We start from the raw sequence: 16,572 nt of genomic DNA, 5'->3' as shown, positions 1-16,572 counted from the left end.
TAGAGAGGAAAAAAATATATAACATAGTTTCTATTTATTTTACTAATAAAAAATAAATAGGCTAAGTAAAAACACACCAAAAGTGAAATGAATAAGCCTCAGGCTGGAATGCAAATGTATGCCTCTGCAGTAGAAAGCGCAGATCAAACTTATCAGCTGTGCTGTGCCATTCTGGATTGCAGAAGAAGGAGAAGAAAGTTCAACGCTCCTACTTCAGCAATATAAACAAAAACAAAAAAATTTAACAAATGTGATGTTTAACTAAAGTCATTTTTACTTATTTGTATGGTTAAATTGAATCATTGAGGGTCAGCAGCAAAGATATTGGTTAATAAGGTGAGATTAAATACATAAAGTATAGGCCTATTTGTATTATTTAACATATTTGCAGGTTTGCATAATATTCTGAGTTTGCATTTCACAGTTTTTATTCATTTTGAGGAATACTGAATCTGTTTTTGTGCAAGTGAGATGAGTAAAAGCATGCTCACAATAATGTGCCGTTTACACAGCACAGTTTTTAACATAAAACTTTTTACGTGTTTTGGCCGTTAATTTACACGACAACAGCATTTCGGGAGCCTGAAAACGCAAACTTTTGAAAACGGGTTTCAAATTGCAAGTTTTTGAAAACGATATCATCCTGTGTAAACTACAAAAATGTGAATTTGTGAAAATGGTGACGTCATGCTCATGAGTAGGCTATTACATGTTCAGTCTATTGGTGCGTAGTGTTTCAAAGTGAATACAGTGTTTTTGCGGATCCGTGGGAACAGGGATTGTTTTGACAATGGTGTTGTCTGTACACGTGAAAAGTACAAAGAGAGAACTTTTCCATTTTTGTACATCGTTAAACGAACCCTTAGTCTTGAACTAAAATAACCATCATGTTTACACACAACGCCTCTGCACCTTTCTCTCGATTTCTCACTGACAGGAGAGCTGTCAGCCATTAAATGAGAAAACAAAGTAACTTATTTGAAAAATTAACTCAGATATTTTATTGTAAATTTATAGTTACTTGAAAAATTTCAAGATACATTAAATGCTATTTATTTATTTTAAAAAAAAATTGAACAAGAAAGCACTGGAAGCCTGAGAATCTTAAAAAAGAGAGAAAAAGTCATGCACTACTATTATTAACACAATCCCTGCTGATCACATTCCCAATGGCCATTAACTATAGCCTCTTAAATATTAGCTAATGTAATATCAAAAGCTGATCCAGTCATTAATCTTCTACACCCAATCCAAGTAGGCTATATATTTTAGCTATTGTTCCATGAGGCTGATGTGACATAAGCCTGTTTATCAGGCAGAGGGAGGAGGAGCCTGGTGTGGGTGTCTGTGGGAGGAGACATGCACCTGTGAATCTACACCTGCTTGCCAGAGAGAGCGAGAGGGACAGCCAAGCTGGAGAGGAGGCAGAAGAGAAGAGACAGAAACTATAATTAAAAGCTGGGTCCTCTACGGCGATGACCTCACCTGCTGGACTCAACCGAACCAAAGGATAGTGACCCCTCTAAACCAGATAACAAGTATCTCAGCGGACGTACATTGACCTGCGCAGGTGAGAGAGGCTTATTATAGCTACCAGAATTCACTGGAGGGGAAGAACTCTTTAAACTCCATGGAATATCATCCAGTTGCATTTAGTTTCATATTAATTTGTTTACAGATAAGTTACTGTGTTACTTGTTTGCTAAAGGTAAAATCAAATGGAAACTAATACTGAGTTCTAGAAAGAAAAAAATGCTGATCAAATGGGAATTGATATTAAGTTCGATGAGAAGAATGAGCTGTGAATTTTAATAACCTTTGGACAGACACATGATTACTCATTCATAGCAAACAGTGAACCTTTATCACTGACTAACCATGCATAATGAGGAGCCTGAGATGAGTGTGTGTGTGTGTGTGTGTGTGTGTGTGTGTGTGTGTGTTGGGGGTTATTGCAATCAAGTGAACACTTTGAAATGCAAAACATTTCTTTCAATTGTGTCAATAGTAAGTTTAGCGGCCAAGATGAACGTCTCTGAGCGGATTTTGAATTTACTTATTAAGCCTGACAAAAACATTGCATTGGGAAGGAATCCAGCCAAGAAAGTTCTGACCTCCTGAACTAATTCAATTGAAATTAAACCAATCCACAAACATTGATTTTTAGCAGGAATGAAAGCGGGGCTGTGAGTGATAGACAAGCATCTCTTCAGTGGGTTGTACTGATATTTGATGTGTTTTTGAATTGTTCTGCTGACGAAACACTGCAAAAATATCTTTCCAAGAAAATTTCAGTAGACAAAAAACTCCTGACAATATAAGCTGTGTAAAGTGATAGGAGCTTTATACAGATTTTTACAGCAGATGCCATTGAAAACACGGCAAGTCTTTCCCTCACAGCCTCGCTTTTTAAACCTGTCATGGCGCTTTAAAGTGAGTCTCTCTATAATTAGTGGCATTCATAGAAGAATACCAACGGTTTAATTCACTGAAGAGATGCTTGAAACGAATGACGTTATGAAGTCACAAGCAAATGCGATTTTTAGTTTAGTTTAGTGTTTAGTGCCTCTGCTGCCTGCTTTATGTATTTATACACAAAAACTGCCCTCTCCCCATTGGAAGGAAAATGAAAAACTTTCAGTTTTGTATGAGACCTTTTCTCCTGAGAAAAAGCCCCAATGATCTCACAAGTCTCCTCTACACTTTCAGAAGAGATCTCAAGTTCAACTAAGTCTCAATCTATGTTCAGATTCGCTATCTCCAAAGTCTGCAATCAAAAGTCAGATCTCAATATGAGCTCAAACTCTCAAATGATCTGCACTACACATTCAATATACTCTTACTTTAGGTCAACAATTGTCTTATTTGAGTTGGGTTTTTTTTTTTTTTTTTTGAAGAAGAGACATCTGAATCGAGATCTCCAGATAGTCTGGGGAGATTTTTTTCTCTGTGGAAACTTCTGACCAGTTTCATTTTCCTCCTTTTTAGCTACTCTCTTTAGAAAAATCCAAAAGGGTTTTTTTCCCAGTGATGTCATATAGCGGAACCATTTGCATTCCCTAGAGAACCTTTCAGTGAACAGTTCTAAAAGAATTTTTTTTTTCTTAGTGTAGAAACATTTGAATAATCTAAAGAACTTTTTTTTTTACAGTATATTGAACAATCCATTTTCCATGGATGTTAGAGGTTCTTCATGGAACCATCGATGCCAGTAAAAGAACCTTTACTTTTACTCTCGCGCATAGGGACTTATTTCTAAAAGGAGTGAGAGTAAAACGACATAAAAATAAACCTGAACTACTTTGTGAAATGGATGCCAATGCACAATTTGGGCCTGCAAGATTAAACACAAGAATGTATTTACCTCAGTTCCTCAGAGTGTGACTGTTCCCCGAGCGAAGCTCTCCAAAGACCTCCAGTTAACACCTGATGTTTTTTCCAACCACCGACAGGAATAATTAATTAATCAGGATGACTACAGAGACTGCTATTTCTCATGGGAGCTTCTGTTGAAACTAAATGTTCTTTGTATCGTTATCATTGCTGCCTGATTTTTTTTTAAATACTTTAGAAATGAACAAGCTGTCCGTAGTTTGCATAACAAGACAAATCAGAAGTTAGATTTTGCCACACCAAAGCCTTGGTTTTCTACATTATCGTGATATGTAAATCTTATCAAATCCTTGAATTATCAGCTCACAGAAAAGTTCCTGCTCCATTGACATGTTCCCGGAAAACACTTGCTTTTCCCTCTGAATAATGATTTCCTTGAACCTTATCATTATTTTTATTTTCATATGAAAACCACATGCTAACAACATGGAGTGTCCATGTGCTTTGTATATAAGTTCCTTTTGCGTGCAAAGACAAAACTTCCATATCCAAATCCTGACTAAACCATAATATTTCCCATGGTAAAACTGATTAGTGCATTGGGGTGCATTGATACAGAACATTTGAAAATCCATGTTTGTATTATAACTTATTCTATATAATTGCAAGTGATAAATGTGCAAAATTCAAGGCTTTGTGTAGTTTATTAAGAGCTGGCATCACTTTTTGAACAACCAAATCAAAGATTTTTATAAAATGCATACTTATAGCTTTTCAAATATAGAGCTAATGCAATATGGCTTATTGTTAAAACCATCTGGATTAAATGGCCTCTTTTTATAAGGTTAAAAGCGTCAGAAAAACAAGGCTGTAAGGTTGAAAGGGAGCTGGCCGGCACCACCTGATCTCTGTTTGCTCTCGTAAACATAAAAGCAGGAGCAAGAGTCAAAGCCCTGAGAGAACGCACAGAAATTAGCATACTGTATGAAAATGACCACTTTGTTGCTAAGCAACAGAGCCAAGCCTTTCCCGTCAATGGATATTGTCACATGCTACAGCAGTTTTGTGTGAATTTGAGTGTGGTTGAGTTCATTTTTACATTTCACAGAAGGCTGATTCAGTTTGAGATATGACCATGGACAGTAAAGCAATAAACTTTTCCAGGATATGCAGCTCAAAGTGTTTGTTTATCGTTGTCTTTGTGTGAAAAAGTGTGCGGTAAACCTCACAATATCATACGAAGTTTCATTTGGACAGTGTTTCAGCGTGTATGTCAAAGGCGTGCTTGCTTTTATTGTAATGGTTTACTTCAAAGAAGCCATTCTAGCATGTGTATGTATGAACCATAAACTGTCTCTGAACGTGAGCTCTTAACACAACAATGGACTGTGTAAAATCACGTAAATGAATGAATTAATCACGTCAAATCTACAACACACTGAATATTGTGGCTAAAATGAAACCAGCTGCAGCAGTCAGACCTAAGAAGTGAAGTCTCATGAGGTCAGATGCTATAATGAGTGTGTTCACGTATGGCCTGAATGGAGACAGTTACAAATTTCTAAAGAATTAGCATCCTCTTGTTTATTAAATATGATTAGGTCCATTTAACAAAATGTTTAGTCGAGTTAACAGTGTTAATGATTTCAAAGTGAATCACCATAATCAACCTTTACAGTTTTATTGAAGTACAAATTTACCATTCAAAAGTTTGGGGTCAGTAAGATTTCTCTCTCTCTCTCTTTTAAAGAAATTAATATTTTTATTCAGCAAGGACCCAATCAAATGTGACAGTAAAAACGTCACAAAAGAGTTCTGTTTCAAATAAATGCTGTTCTTTGAACTTAATAGTCATCAAAAAATCCTGAAAAATGTATCACGGTTTCCAAAAAAATTAAGCAGCACAACTGTTTTCAACATTATTGATAATAATAAAACATGTTTCTTCAGCACCAAATCAGCGTCTTTTCTGGAGGATCATGTGACACTAAAAGAGAAATCAGTTATTTTAAATTGTAATAATATTTCACAATATTAGAGTTTTTACTGTATTTTTGAGTGAACATTAAAAAAACTAGCATACATCGTCAATTTTATTCATTCAAAAAGATAAAATAAGCTGTAGGCTACTAATTGTGTTCAAGTCACGTCAGAAAGATCGTATTTACGAGTTGAACGCACATGAACGCCACCACAATGTTGTATGAGAGGGAATATTTACCAGTTTGGGGCGTGTCAGTGAGAAACATGGCGGAATACCACAATACTTATAGGTATTTAGCAGTGACATTGTCAGGCTTGTTTACAACAAAATAAGCTGACTGCCTGCACAAAATTTGATAGCATTGTAAAATAACAATATAATATGTAACGATAAAGTTCACAGTGGCTTCATAAATTAATTCTTTATGTTCTTTCATTCTTTGTTCTTCATTTTAGAAGTAGAGTTTAAAAACCTTGCTGTATTTTTGTGTGGTTAGGCTAATTAAGAGAAGGCACACCGCCATCTTTCTCCGACGAAAGTGAACCTGACATCGTAAACACGACTTCCCAACTCGTAAATACGAACTTCCCAAGATGACTTGAATGCACCATAAGCACAAGTGCTCTGTCATTTAGCATTAGCATGGTCTATAGCATTTCCATCCTCCTAGCATATAGCTTCAGTGCAGAGTGAGTGAAATTTGAGGCCTGTAACCAGAACTCCTCAGGTTAAAACCCTATCATACCTCTGCCATATGGTGCTTATTGAGTTACACTAAAAAATTCATTTGCGGCTGCCCCTTCTAATGCAAGACACAGATCTTACATTAGTATTAGCTCACACCCTCAGGCCTCAGCTTACACATTATGACTATTTTTACATTTTATGTTTAAATAAAACAGCTGGTTAACCAAAAAACAAGCTGACTATCGTTCATTTGCTTATTTAGGCATACTGTTTGGTCTTTAATCATAAAAATAACACGTTCATGTATATAAATCTCTCTTTCTGTCCTCCTTGCAGAGTCTGTTTTCATCTCGATGGCGACCGCAGAACCTGCACCGGCCTGGTGGAAACTGACCTTCTTGCGTAAGAAGAAATCAGAGCCGAAAGTGCTGTACGAAATCCCTGGAGACCACAGCAGCAACGCCGGGGACACACCCGGGACACCCGACGCAGCTGCGGACAGCCAGTTTAACGCCCGTTTGGAGCGCATCGTGGACAAAACGGCGACAAAGGGACGCCACGTGAAGGTCTCACATTCGGGCCGCTTTAAAGAGAAGAAGAGAATCCGCTCTACGCTAGCAGAAAACCCTGACCTGTTCCCTGAGGGAGAAACTAGCGAGAATAATACAACTGGAAAATAGAGTCACTGTGTAAACACACTAGCATGTGTATGTGTAAAACAGCTCAAGAGGGCCTTGGTCTATGCAGCACTCTTCCATTGATGTCCTCTGCTGTTCACAATCACCTGAGGCTGAGCCTGAAGCAAGAAAAGGATCGCTGAATGAATTAGTGACTGATCTATACTAATGTTTGGGAACAAAGACAGGCATAAACCCAAAGATCAGGTTTCTTCACAGATACACACGGCAGGACTGCATTGTGGTCATCTGATGAAAGGCTGACATTTAGCAAATGTTTAGAAAAGAGAAGTACACTGAGAGGGAATCAAATCAATCATATCAGCACAAGATATCAGTAATGATAGTGCTTATTATATTTTATATGCTGAAAACTACAATTGCATCCAAAGCACTTTTGATTCAAAAGATTTAAGGAATATTATCAGCAACAATACGCTACTATTTTAAAGGATTATATGACTTTTATTTAGCCTACAAATTTAAATGGTAGCTAATTATATAAAATAGATTGTTATCAATTTCAAACAGCCTCTGTTTTATGGCCTCTGAACCCCAAACTAGACCAAAATCTATTTTTTGAATACATGTGCCTGTTGCGATAATACACTATTTTATGTCTGTGTTGATGTTTCAGGTTTAATTATGATATTTGATCTTGGTTGATATTTATTGTACAGAGAGTTTATTGAATTCAATTGGAGTTTATTGAATTCAATCCATGGTGGGGTTTTCAATTTTAGTCTAAATACTGTGTTTTTATGTTAAAAGAAATTTTCATATATTTGCACAGTGTCTAGTTTGCTTAGCTGGTATTTTGTAAAAAATAATAATAATTAAGTGTTGTTTAATACCTCTAGATAATAAAAGAATGCATTCAAGATGTGAGTATTTTATTGTGTAAATTTCTGTTTAATTTCTCTAAAAAAAATGTGTTTGAAATAGAACCACTAAACAAATTACTACTTGTCCTGCCTGTTTACTACAACCTATTTCGTCTCTTTATTTAGTTTTGCCATCAGCAAGAGCAACGGCCTTTTCTTTCCGTTGTCTTTTTTTCCATAACAAAATGCCATAAAAAACAACCGAGGCAAGACTCGCCCAGTTGTTTAGTTTTCGTCCAGCAGAGAGCGACAGATCCACACTACATGAGGAGAATGTAACCTTCCCTGAAATGTTTGTTTTGATTGACTTTGTGCCCATGACACATTTATTTGTCAATCTATCGGCAGACAGCCAAATATAATGTTGATATCAACAGTCGGACTCTGATTATTCTTTACAATGATGTGTCTTAGCCCAATACCATACGTTTCCCTCATTTGATATTAACAAAAAGACTAGGTGATCTCAAAATATTTTTGAATGAATTATTTCTCCTACGCATTATGATACAAATAGACTAAAAGTGATAGATCTATATGTTGTCTGCGCCCAGTAACACAAAACTAAACTCCCTGGCGGAAGGATATGTCTGAGCGGCACTGCGGCTCTATATAAACATCGACTCGACGTCATCACCTGCAGTTCCGTTCTTCTCACAGCTGATTATTGTTGATATCCGAGCGATTCTGCTCTCCGCCGAAATGGCCGTGTGACCTGCTGCCTGTAGACAGCGCTCAAACTCCTCAGTGCATCAACATTGTGCACTGGCTCCATACATTTATATAAAAATGGCGTAAGTATACTTTTAATTGTTTTTGCCTTAAAATGTCACGATCGTCTCCACCCACCCGATTGGGCGGGTGTGTAACATTAAATAGCGTATCCTTATGGCCATTCATGTTTTCAGGTTATTCCGTATGCGACTTAAATATATATTGTGGATGTATTGATTTTAATAGATTATGGAAATTGTTCGCGAATATTGTCATGACCGCGTCTCGCGCTTAAAGCACCATATGTCTACTCGACAGTGACAACGTCGGTCGATGAATTCGTAGTCATTCCTGTTTTAAAATGTACCATAATGTTTTTATCTTGTATAGTGAATTGATCTTCAACACGCCTGAATGAGTTTAATTCAAAATAAACATGAGCGAGATAGTTTAATTGACGTTTCTTTGTCACCTCGTGCTCTTTATAAAATGGCGTACGTTCCTGAAAAGGGAGCGGCAAGTCCCTGAAATGGCGGAGTCTTTATCCACCTTGATAACACAACATCGGCGTACCTTTTACCTCAAACAACAGTTTCAGCTAATTTTAAGATCTTATAAAAAGCCATGAGATTTGGCTTCTGTAAAATTGGTGTTGAGATTTTAAAAATGGACCCCAGTCTGCTGACAGTAAGAGATAAAGAACGTCACGTGGTAATGTCCATATATGGGTAGGTTGTGGGCAGATGATGTCATTGTTAGTCAGGAATAACTAATGAGGCTTTATTATTATTTTTTCTTTAAAAGGTGTTACTTTTTTATTTTTTATAGCTTTTGTATTTGTTTACATTTATAAAATTGTTATACAAGTGATTAACTACTTTTAATATATGTTTGCAGGTCCTTCGTGGCAACTCTGACTTCTGCTGCACCTGACAGCACGAGATTATTCGAATTCTCAGTAGAAGACTCGTTGATTCAACTTGAAATAGATAGCCATGTCTTTGATGAGCTCACGGTTTGGCCAGGACGATATGGAGGTCCTTCTTTGGGACCCATCATCACCGATGGCTGACCCTCTGGGGTCTTTCCTAGATAAAGATGAGGAGGTTCTTCCTCTCGGAGGCGCTGAATCGCCCCTCTCATCTTTCTCTTCCTCTCCACTTCCCTCTCTCTCCCCACCCTGCACTCCTCCCTCCATTCAGAGGGGGGAGAAGGCTGGGCTCAATCAGCTGTCTCTGGCCTGGTTCCCCTCAGATGAGCTGTGCCTAGATAATCATGGCAATGGTGAGGTTTAGTAATTTATTTCAAATAGGCCTATGCCTACAAGTGCCCTAGTTTCAGCATACTAATAGTTTAAACATGCAATCATATTTAACTTTTTTTCTCCCCCATTTCAGATCATTCATTCAGTGAAATGGATTGGATGACAGAGCGAATTGATTTGAGTGAGTTTGATCTGGAGTCTCTGATAGGCTCCTATGATTCTGAGGATCCACCCAGTTCTCCTGAGGAGCTCATCACTTCTCTAGAGTCACAGATAGACCTGGAGTCCCTGCCTGTAGCTTCTGACAATACGCCTTCACCCTCTCCAGCAGCGTCTGTCCCTGAAATCGATCAACTTTCCAACTTTTCCTTCACTTTGAATACTCCAGTTGCTACTCCTTTCATTCCATCATCACCCTGTGAAATTTCAGATTCCTCCTCTGTGGTCCCTGAGCCCCAGGCTGAGTTTGAGATAAAGTCTGAACCGGCCTCCCCGGTCCCATCACCTTCCATCCTTCCACCAGAGTCCCCTACTGATACTCTTGAGCTTGGTTGCGAGGTAGACATAGCTGAAGTTCAGAGTCCACCCCCCGTCGAGATGCAGGTGCCCAAAATAGTTCTGTCACTCACCCCAACCCGCATTGTTCTTGTACTTTCTCCCAAAGAGGAGGTTAATGCGATGATTACCCTTCCAGGTGAGATGGTTGTTGAAAATTCCCAGAGTTCAACTTCCCCCGACCCACAAACCCCAACGTCTCCCCAGTCTCGCTCTTCTAGGGTGAAGCCCTACTCCACACCCGATTCTAAGCCCACCCAAAATCAGCAGTCAGAGCTGCCTACCCTCTCAGGAAGAGTGAAGTCAGCCAGTGGCTCAAAGGTTGTGGTTGAAAAGAAAAAGCTGAAGAAAATGGAGCAGAACAAGACTGCGGCAACCCGCTACCGACAGAAAAAGCGTGCAGAGCAAGATTGTCTCCAGTCAGAGTGTGCGGTCCTGGAGGAGAGGAATCAAGAGCTGACAGAAAAGGCAGAGTCCATTGCTAAAGAGATCCAGTATTTGAAAGAGCTAATGGAAGAAGTCAAGAGGGCAAGAGAGAGCAGAAGTGTGAGGTCATAGAAAGAAATGGACACAGAGGCTTGAAGCTGATAGAAATGGACGGTTTCAGCATAGCCTGAAGTGCAGAAAACTAGGGATGTTGGTCCTAAAAGAAAGTATTTTTTGAAGGGTTGAATAAATTCCTTTTTTTTTTCTATTCTTTACTATTGTCTTGAGTAGAAACGCTTCCTGTAAGCATGTCAGCAAAGCCTGATATTCTTGTACCAGTGCATTTATTTTGTCTTGTATATCTGTTGTATGCACTATTATATATAATGTGCATTGTCTGTTGATCTTTGTTTTGAATTTTCCCAATTGAAATTATGCTGTACAAATGCTTAATATTTAAACTAACTTTATTCATAGAGATGCTATGTGTGCATTTATTAAATTGTGTAGAACTCAATATATTTGTAGTTGTATGGGCCTTTCACTGCATATCAGTTAGCTTGAATGGTATTTATGTAATAAACATTTTTAAAAAAATTGTGCATTTTAATCTTTTTATTATGAAATGGGGGCAGAAATGAGTTTTAGTATTTTATAAAATTGTTTATTTGTTTTTGACAAATTCACTACCTCAGTAGTAGGTACACATGATAGAGATGGAATACTTTAAGGGACATATAGTATACAACTTAAAATTAGTTCAATGTATAAAAATATATTTAGTCAAAAACAATTTCCACAAACAGCATAACCCCACTGTTTATGACCAAGGAAAACTGGTGTATGGCTGGCAGAAAAATAAGTTTGGTTCTTTTTGTTTTCTAGGCTTTCACAAACCGAGATTAAGGAAATTCAACCTGGAAGCTGAATTTGACAAAAACACCCCATGATATGCAAAATTATTCTTTATTAATATGAAAATATGAAGTGAAAAGCATACAAAAGCTAAACTCTTTAGTCATCTCAGTATATTCAGTCAAACCAGTTGAAAGTCACATTTGTGGCTGATATAATGCAGTTGGGATTTCGTAGTATATTCTCACATTGCGCCGAATATTTGCGGACAAGATAAATATTACTATGCAATAGTAACATCCATTCCCTGAATGCTCAAAACATATTGGTAAATGTGTTTAGGTAGAATGTAATGCTGCCATCAAAGTCCTAAGTAGTTGCTAAGCATATCAAATTCATAAATAAAAAAACACAAGGTTCTTAAGGTTCTCAATGGAACAGTCTGTATAACAATTGTATATTCAAGAATCCAGGTGTACTTAATGCCAAGTACTTAGACTTTATGATAATATAGTGAGTGCATTCAAAATAAATGTAAGCAATATTCCAACTATGTGAAGTGCAGTTTTACTAAATATCTGACACTGTTTGAATGTGCATGAAAAACGACGAGGTTGTGTAAATACTGTACAATACTGGGTATGAGTCCTGCGCTACACTGTGGAAATGAATAGTCATTTGGTTTGTCTGGTTCCACCATGCGTTTTACATATCACTTGAAAATAATCAGCTCTGAAACTATTGCAAGCTTTTGGCGATAGTATCAGTATTTGAGTACGGTTATTTGTGGTCTCTAGCTCACAGGATTAGAAGTTTATGTAAAGATTTTTTTCACCAGAAAGTGCTACGTGCTTCTAGCAAAAGTGAATGTTCTTAATTTAAAACTTTATGAAAATGTGACTGAATCATAACATTGCTCAAGGAGCCAGAAATGTAGGCTGTAAGTCTAATTCTATCAAGATGACATACAAACAGTGTGAATGGCCTTATGGGTAATAAACAGTTGCATAAATACCGCTTGTTTTGGGATCAAAAAGTTCAATAACTTCCACATTCCTCTTAGATTTACCAGAGTTGCACTTTATGTTGACTTATATTTCACTGTAGAATGCATCTTCCACTCGTTTCCTCCTCTTCCAGTTCTTGATTTACTGTAGAACAAGGATGCAATGATCAGGTTTTACATATATATGAGAAATATTCATATGAACAAATTATAATGTAACCTGATGTGAAAACCAACAATAATAATAATATAAGATGCAAACTACTTACATTTGACAGGTAAGAAAGGTTTCTGTCCATTCTCTGCTACCATTTCCTCTATTTTCTGCAAGAGTTCAGTCACCTGTGTCTTGTCGTTGTTGGCTTTGGTACAGTCCAGCACATGATAACAGTTCCAGCAATGCTGCATCAGTTTCAGCAGCTCTCCTCCATCCCGCTGGATGTGATCCTCGATGGATGTGCCATACAGCCAATCGCCACATGAAAACAGCACCAGTGTGTGAAGACACGCCTCCTCGCCAAACATTTCCAAATGTCTCTTGAGGGCTTGCCTCTTTTTGGGAGTGAGGGTTGAGACTACAGGGATTACCAGTAATAGTGCATGTGGGCCAGGATGGAGAAGCCCTGCCCCTTGTTTAATTTCTTTTTGAATGTTCCTTGGTGTACGGTGGGCGGAGAACCAATCCCAACCTGGTGTGTCAACAATTGTGAGGCGCCGACCAGCAACCAATGCTTGATGACGGACAGACACCTCAGTGGGGCGTCCTGATTCAAACACACGACAGCCCAGTAGAAGATTACCTGCAGAGCTCTTACCTGCTCCACGCCAGCCTACTAGCAGAACCCGTAACTCTGTTAAAAAGAAAGTGGGATATTGCAACAAAAGGAAATTCACATGATGAAAATGCACTTTGCATGTTCTAAGGAGACATTCTGCAAAGGTACCAGCAAAACAAAGGTACAAGAGAATGAATCAGATGCGAACAGTGGCGGCTCCAGAGATTTTCTGTTGCAGGTGCTATGGGGATGCTCAACACTTAAGAGAAGGTGCTTTGAATTTTGGGGCGTTTCATTATGGAGTTCGCATCGGACCACCCTTGGTATACAGATGCATACACGCCTGCATTAACTATACTCGTTCCACGACTATAAGCATATATATACTGTATGTATATGTAAAAGTATTCAACGCAAGGGCTATAGACAGGGACGCAACTACCCAGTGTCAGAGGGGTATGCAGCAACAATTTTGGCAATCATCAATCTGGTGCACTTTGAGAGTTAAAAATTAAAAGCTCCAACCCATATTCAGTGTGCAAATTAAACAAAGAAAAATTCAAACCTGTTTTAGTTACAGTGTCAGTCTACATTACACTACTACATAATAATAGTTATAATATTAATCCCATGATAGTAATAGCCATATATTGTAAAACAAATGCACTGAAAAATAAAGGAAACTTTCATAATTAGTTTTGTACTAATTTCTATACTTGAAAGAGTATTTCTACTTCAGATTGAAAATGTGATTGGGCCAGCCCAGTGTCAATCAAGAAAAGAACCAATGGGCCGCTGATCTACGTGTTTCATGGAGTGTCAGAAAAAAAAAACTAATGCTGACTTTTTTTGACCAATGCATTACACCGGCACTAACCCATGCGCCGCCAATTAAACAAAACAAAACGAATGGGCCGCCGATGTACGGCGTCGTTTATGGGCTGTTAAGAAAAAGAAAAAAAAAGAAAAAAAAGAGATGTATCGGCCCAAAAAGCACGTCGGCCCACCGGGAGTCTCCCGGTAGTCCCGATGGCCAGTAGCCTACATGCCTGGACGTCACACTTTAAATCCTACCTGTTGCCTTTCACCATCCACTTATTTAGCTGCTGTCGCATCAATTGACATGCCATCGCCTTTTCCCTCTTTCTTTTTCTATTTTTAATCCCCCGACAGCTTTTTTGCTTTATCCATCTTTTTCGACGACAACTAACGTTACTCGTTCCTGCTCGCTCAGCGCTCACGGCGCCCGCGCCCCCGCTCGCGATTTTTAAATTATTATTTAATTCCTATTTTTAACAACATGAAAAGACTATTCAAACATGACATTAAAATATAAATATAAAAAATTACAGACAATTCTTGGGGGTGCTGGGCAGGTGCTATGGCTATTATAGGGGGAGCTACAGCACCACCTAGCTCCTCCCTGGCGCCGCCACTGGATGCGAAACTCACCTCTTGGTGGAGATCTAAACATTGCTGCTGTCCTCTCCACGTCTGGGACTCCATCCTCTTCTCTTTCATTTTCTTCATCATTGAATCCAAGGCTTGGCCTCACCATTTCAAAGAACCAGCCTTGATTCTCCCGAACCATTTCCTCGACTTTTTGTAAAAGCTCTGCAACTTGAGCACTTTTGTCTGAGCAGGTGTTATCCAAGGCATGATACCTGCAGCCACACCTCTCCACCAACCTCTGCAGCGCTGCCCCGCCATCCACAATAAATTCCTCAACACCCTTATCCTGCAACTGGTCCGCACAGGTGAACAAAACCATGGTGTGCCTCCATATTCCTGCTCCCAGTTCTCTAACTCGGGCCCAAAGACCTTGCCAGTGGTTTTCGGTGAATGGAACTCCGATGGGAACCACCAGCAGCAGGGCATGGGGACCAGGAGAACATTGATCAATGAAGGACTGCTGGTTCTCTGAGTCCGTCTCATCAGTTGTGTCTTCGGTTTCCAGATTCCATCCTGGGGTGTCAATAATCAACAGTCGCCAGGTGAGTATGTCTACCCAATGTTGTTGGTCTGTTTGGGAATTTTCAGATGGGTTTTTCTCCTGGCTCAAGATGGTATTCAGTGTTGAGGTCTTACCAGAGCCCTGGAACCCCAGCAACAGAAGGCGCCACATGGGTGGAGAGGATCCCTCTGCTTTTGAGAGACAGAGATGAAAGCAAAAATTATATTGCAAGTGATCAAAACAACAGGCAGTTCAGTCCATGCAGACTACATCCACAACTCCTATTTGTTTACTCTGACACTCTGAGCAACCCCAGAGCATTACAACTATATCCTTGTAACCTGATTGTAAAATAATAACCTAAAACACTTACATTTGACAGATAAGAAAGGTTTCTGTCAATGCTACCACATCCTTTATTTTCTGCAAGAGTTCAGTCACATGTGTCCTGTTTTGGTACAGTCCAGCACATGATAACTGTTCCAGCAATGCTGCATCAGTTTCAACAGCTCACCTCCATCCCTCTAACCCAAACCGTTAGCCTTATGATCTCATTCTAATGCTGAACCAAGATCAGTTTCAATGACATTTGTGTGGGCATCTGCTTTTGTATGATGGCAAACTGATCTAGAAACAGCTGAGACTCTCCTGTCTGCATTAGAAATCCCCAGAGACACAGGAAGTGCATGTAATGCAGAGGGGAAGTGAGTCAGCTGCCTATGTAGGTGGGATTTGAAAGTGAAAAATTGTCTGACATACGAATAAAGTTACATTTTAATGTCACTTACCAGCATTTAAATCAGAAGAGACCGTGGCCATCTTGTGTCTAGCTGGTCCGTTGTCTCCTGTTCTCTCACTCTCTCACTCTCACTCTCTCTCTCTCTCTCTCTCTCTCTCTCTCTCTCTCTCTCTCTTGCTGTTTTGTCTCAGTTGCCTGTGCTCAAAACATTGCTTTCTCCCCTCTTATCTCCCGCCTACTCTATTTCCCCCGCTCTCCCAGAGATTTTCTGATTATATCACACCCTCACAACCTTTCTCTCTGCTTCTTTTTCACTTTCTTTGCCTCATGAAATGATACAAGCAGGAGGAGCTGGGAGAAAGAGGCTAATAGAGAGCAGAGCGATGCAAGGAGGGGGTGAGAAAAATATGTGGCTTGTGATTCATTTTAGTATAGAGTTAGTGGGTTAGTATTATACGGTAAGTAACCTCCTAAAATTCTTAGGTAGTAATGAATAATAAGTGTGGGGTGGTTTGCTGTTCTTTCATTGTGTAGTGTTGAGTTTGGGGGTGGAGCACAGGCTGTCATTAGACCAATGAAAAGATGGAAGTATCCAGTTTAGCACCGCCCACCTGATTCTGCAGTATGACCTAAACCCAGCAGCACTGAAATACTAGAGCAAGTAAAGCAAACACTGGACACTTTTTGTTCCTTATAAATAATGCCATACGTCAAACAC

The 16,572-nt window shown here is 39.0% G+C and overlaps 3 protein-coding genes across 4 annotated transcripts; 2 read left to right on the top strand and 1 right to left on the bottom strand.

Moving 5' to 3' along the window:
- Positions 1-1,429: 1,429 nt before the first annotated feature.
- On the top strand, positions 1,430-7,627 carry prr15la (proline rich 15 like a). The gene is made up of 2 exons (XM_084114949.1): positions 1,430-1,570; positions 6,341-7,627. The coding sequence occupies exon 2, from the start codon at positions 6,358-6,360 to the stop codon at positions 6,682-6,684; it is 327 nt and encodes a 108-aa protein (XP_083971075.1). The 5' UTR covers positions 1,430-1,570; positions 6,341-6,357; the 3' UTR covers positions 6,685-7,627.
- A 577-nt stretch (positions 7,628-8,204) lies between these two features.
- Positions 8,205-11,041, top strand: atf4b (activating transcription factor 4b). Its single transcript, XM_084130125.1, has 3 exons — positions 8,205-8,359; positions 9,177-9,563; positions 9,677-11,041. Exons 2-3 carry the CDS (start codon positions 9,275-9,277, stop codon positions 10,654-10,656), a joined length of 1,269 nt encoding a protein of 422 aa, XP_083986251.1. The 5' UTR covers positions 8,205-8,359; positions 9,177-9,274; the 3' UTR covers positions 10,657-11,041.
- Positions 11,042-11,170: 129 nt separating this feature from the next.
- On the bottom strand, positions 11,171-16,197 carry LOC311093032 (GTPase IMAP family member 8). 2 transcript variants are annotated; one of them, XM_084130108.1, is made up of 4 exons: positions 15,904-16,197; positions 14,614-15,306; positions 12,655-13,236; positions 11,171-12,530 (listed from the first exon to the last, which is right to left on the bottom strand). In XM_084130108.1, exons 1-4 carry the CDS (start codon positions 15,932-15,934, stop codon positions 12,478-12,480), a joined length of 1,359 nt encoding a protein of 452 aa, XP_083986234.1. In that variant the 5' UTR covers positions 15,935-16,197; the 3' UTR covers positions 11,171-12,477. The 2 variants fall into 2 exon arrangements, with proteins under 2 accessions (XP_083986234.1, XP_083986235.1); XM_084130109.1 differs by lacking the exon at positions 15,904-16,197 and adding an exon at positions 15,489-15,792.
- Between the last annotated feature and the right edge of the window lie 375 nt (positions 16,198-16,572).

Source organism: Abramis brama, assembly GCF_963993115.1.
Source record: "Abramis brama genome assembly, chromosome: 1".
NCBI classification, from domain to species: Eukaryota; Metazoa; Chordata; class Actinopteri; order Cypriniformes; family Leuciscidae; genus Abramis; species Abramis brama.
The sequence above is the reverse complement of the archived record's forward strand: the minus strand, read 5'-3'. Positions and strand labels throughout refer to the sequence as shown.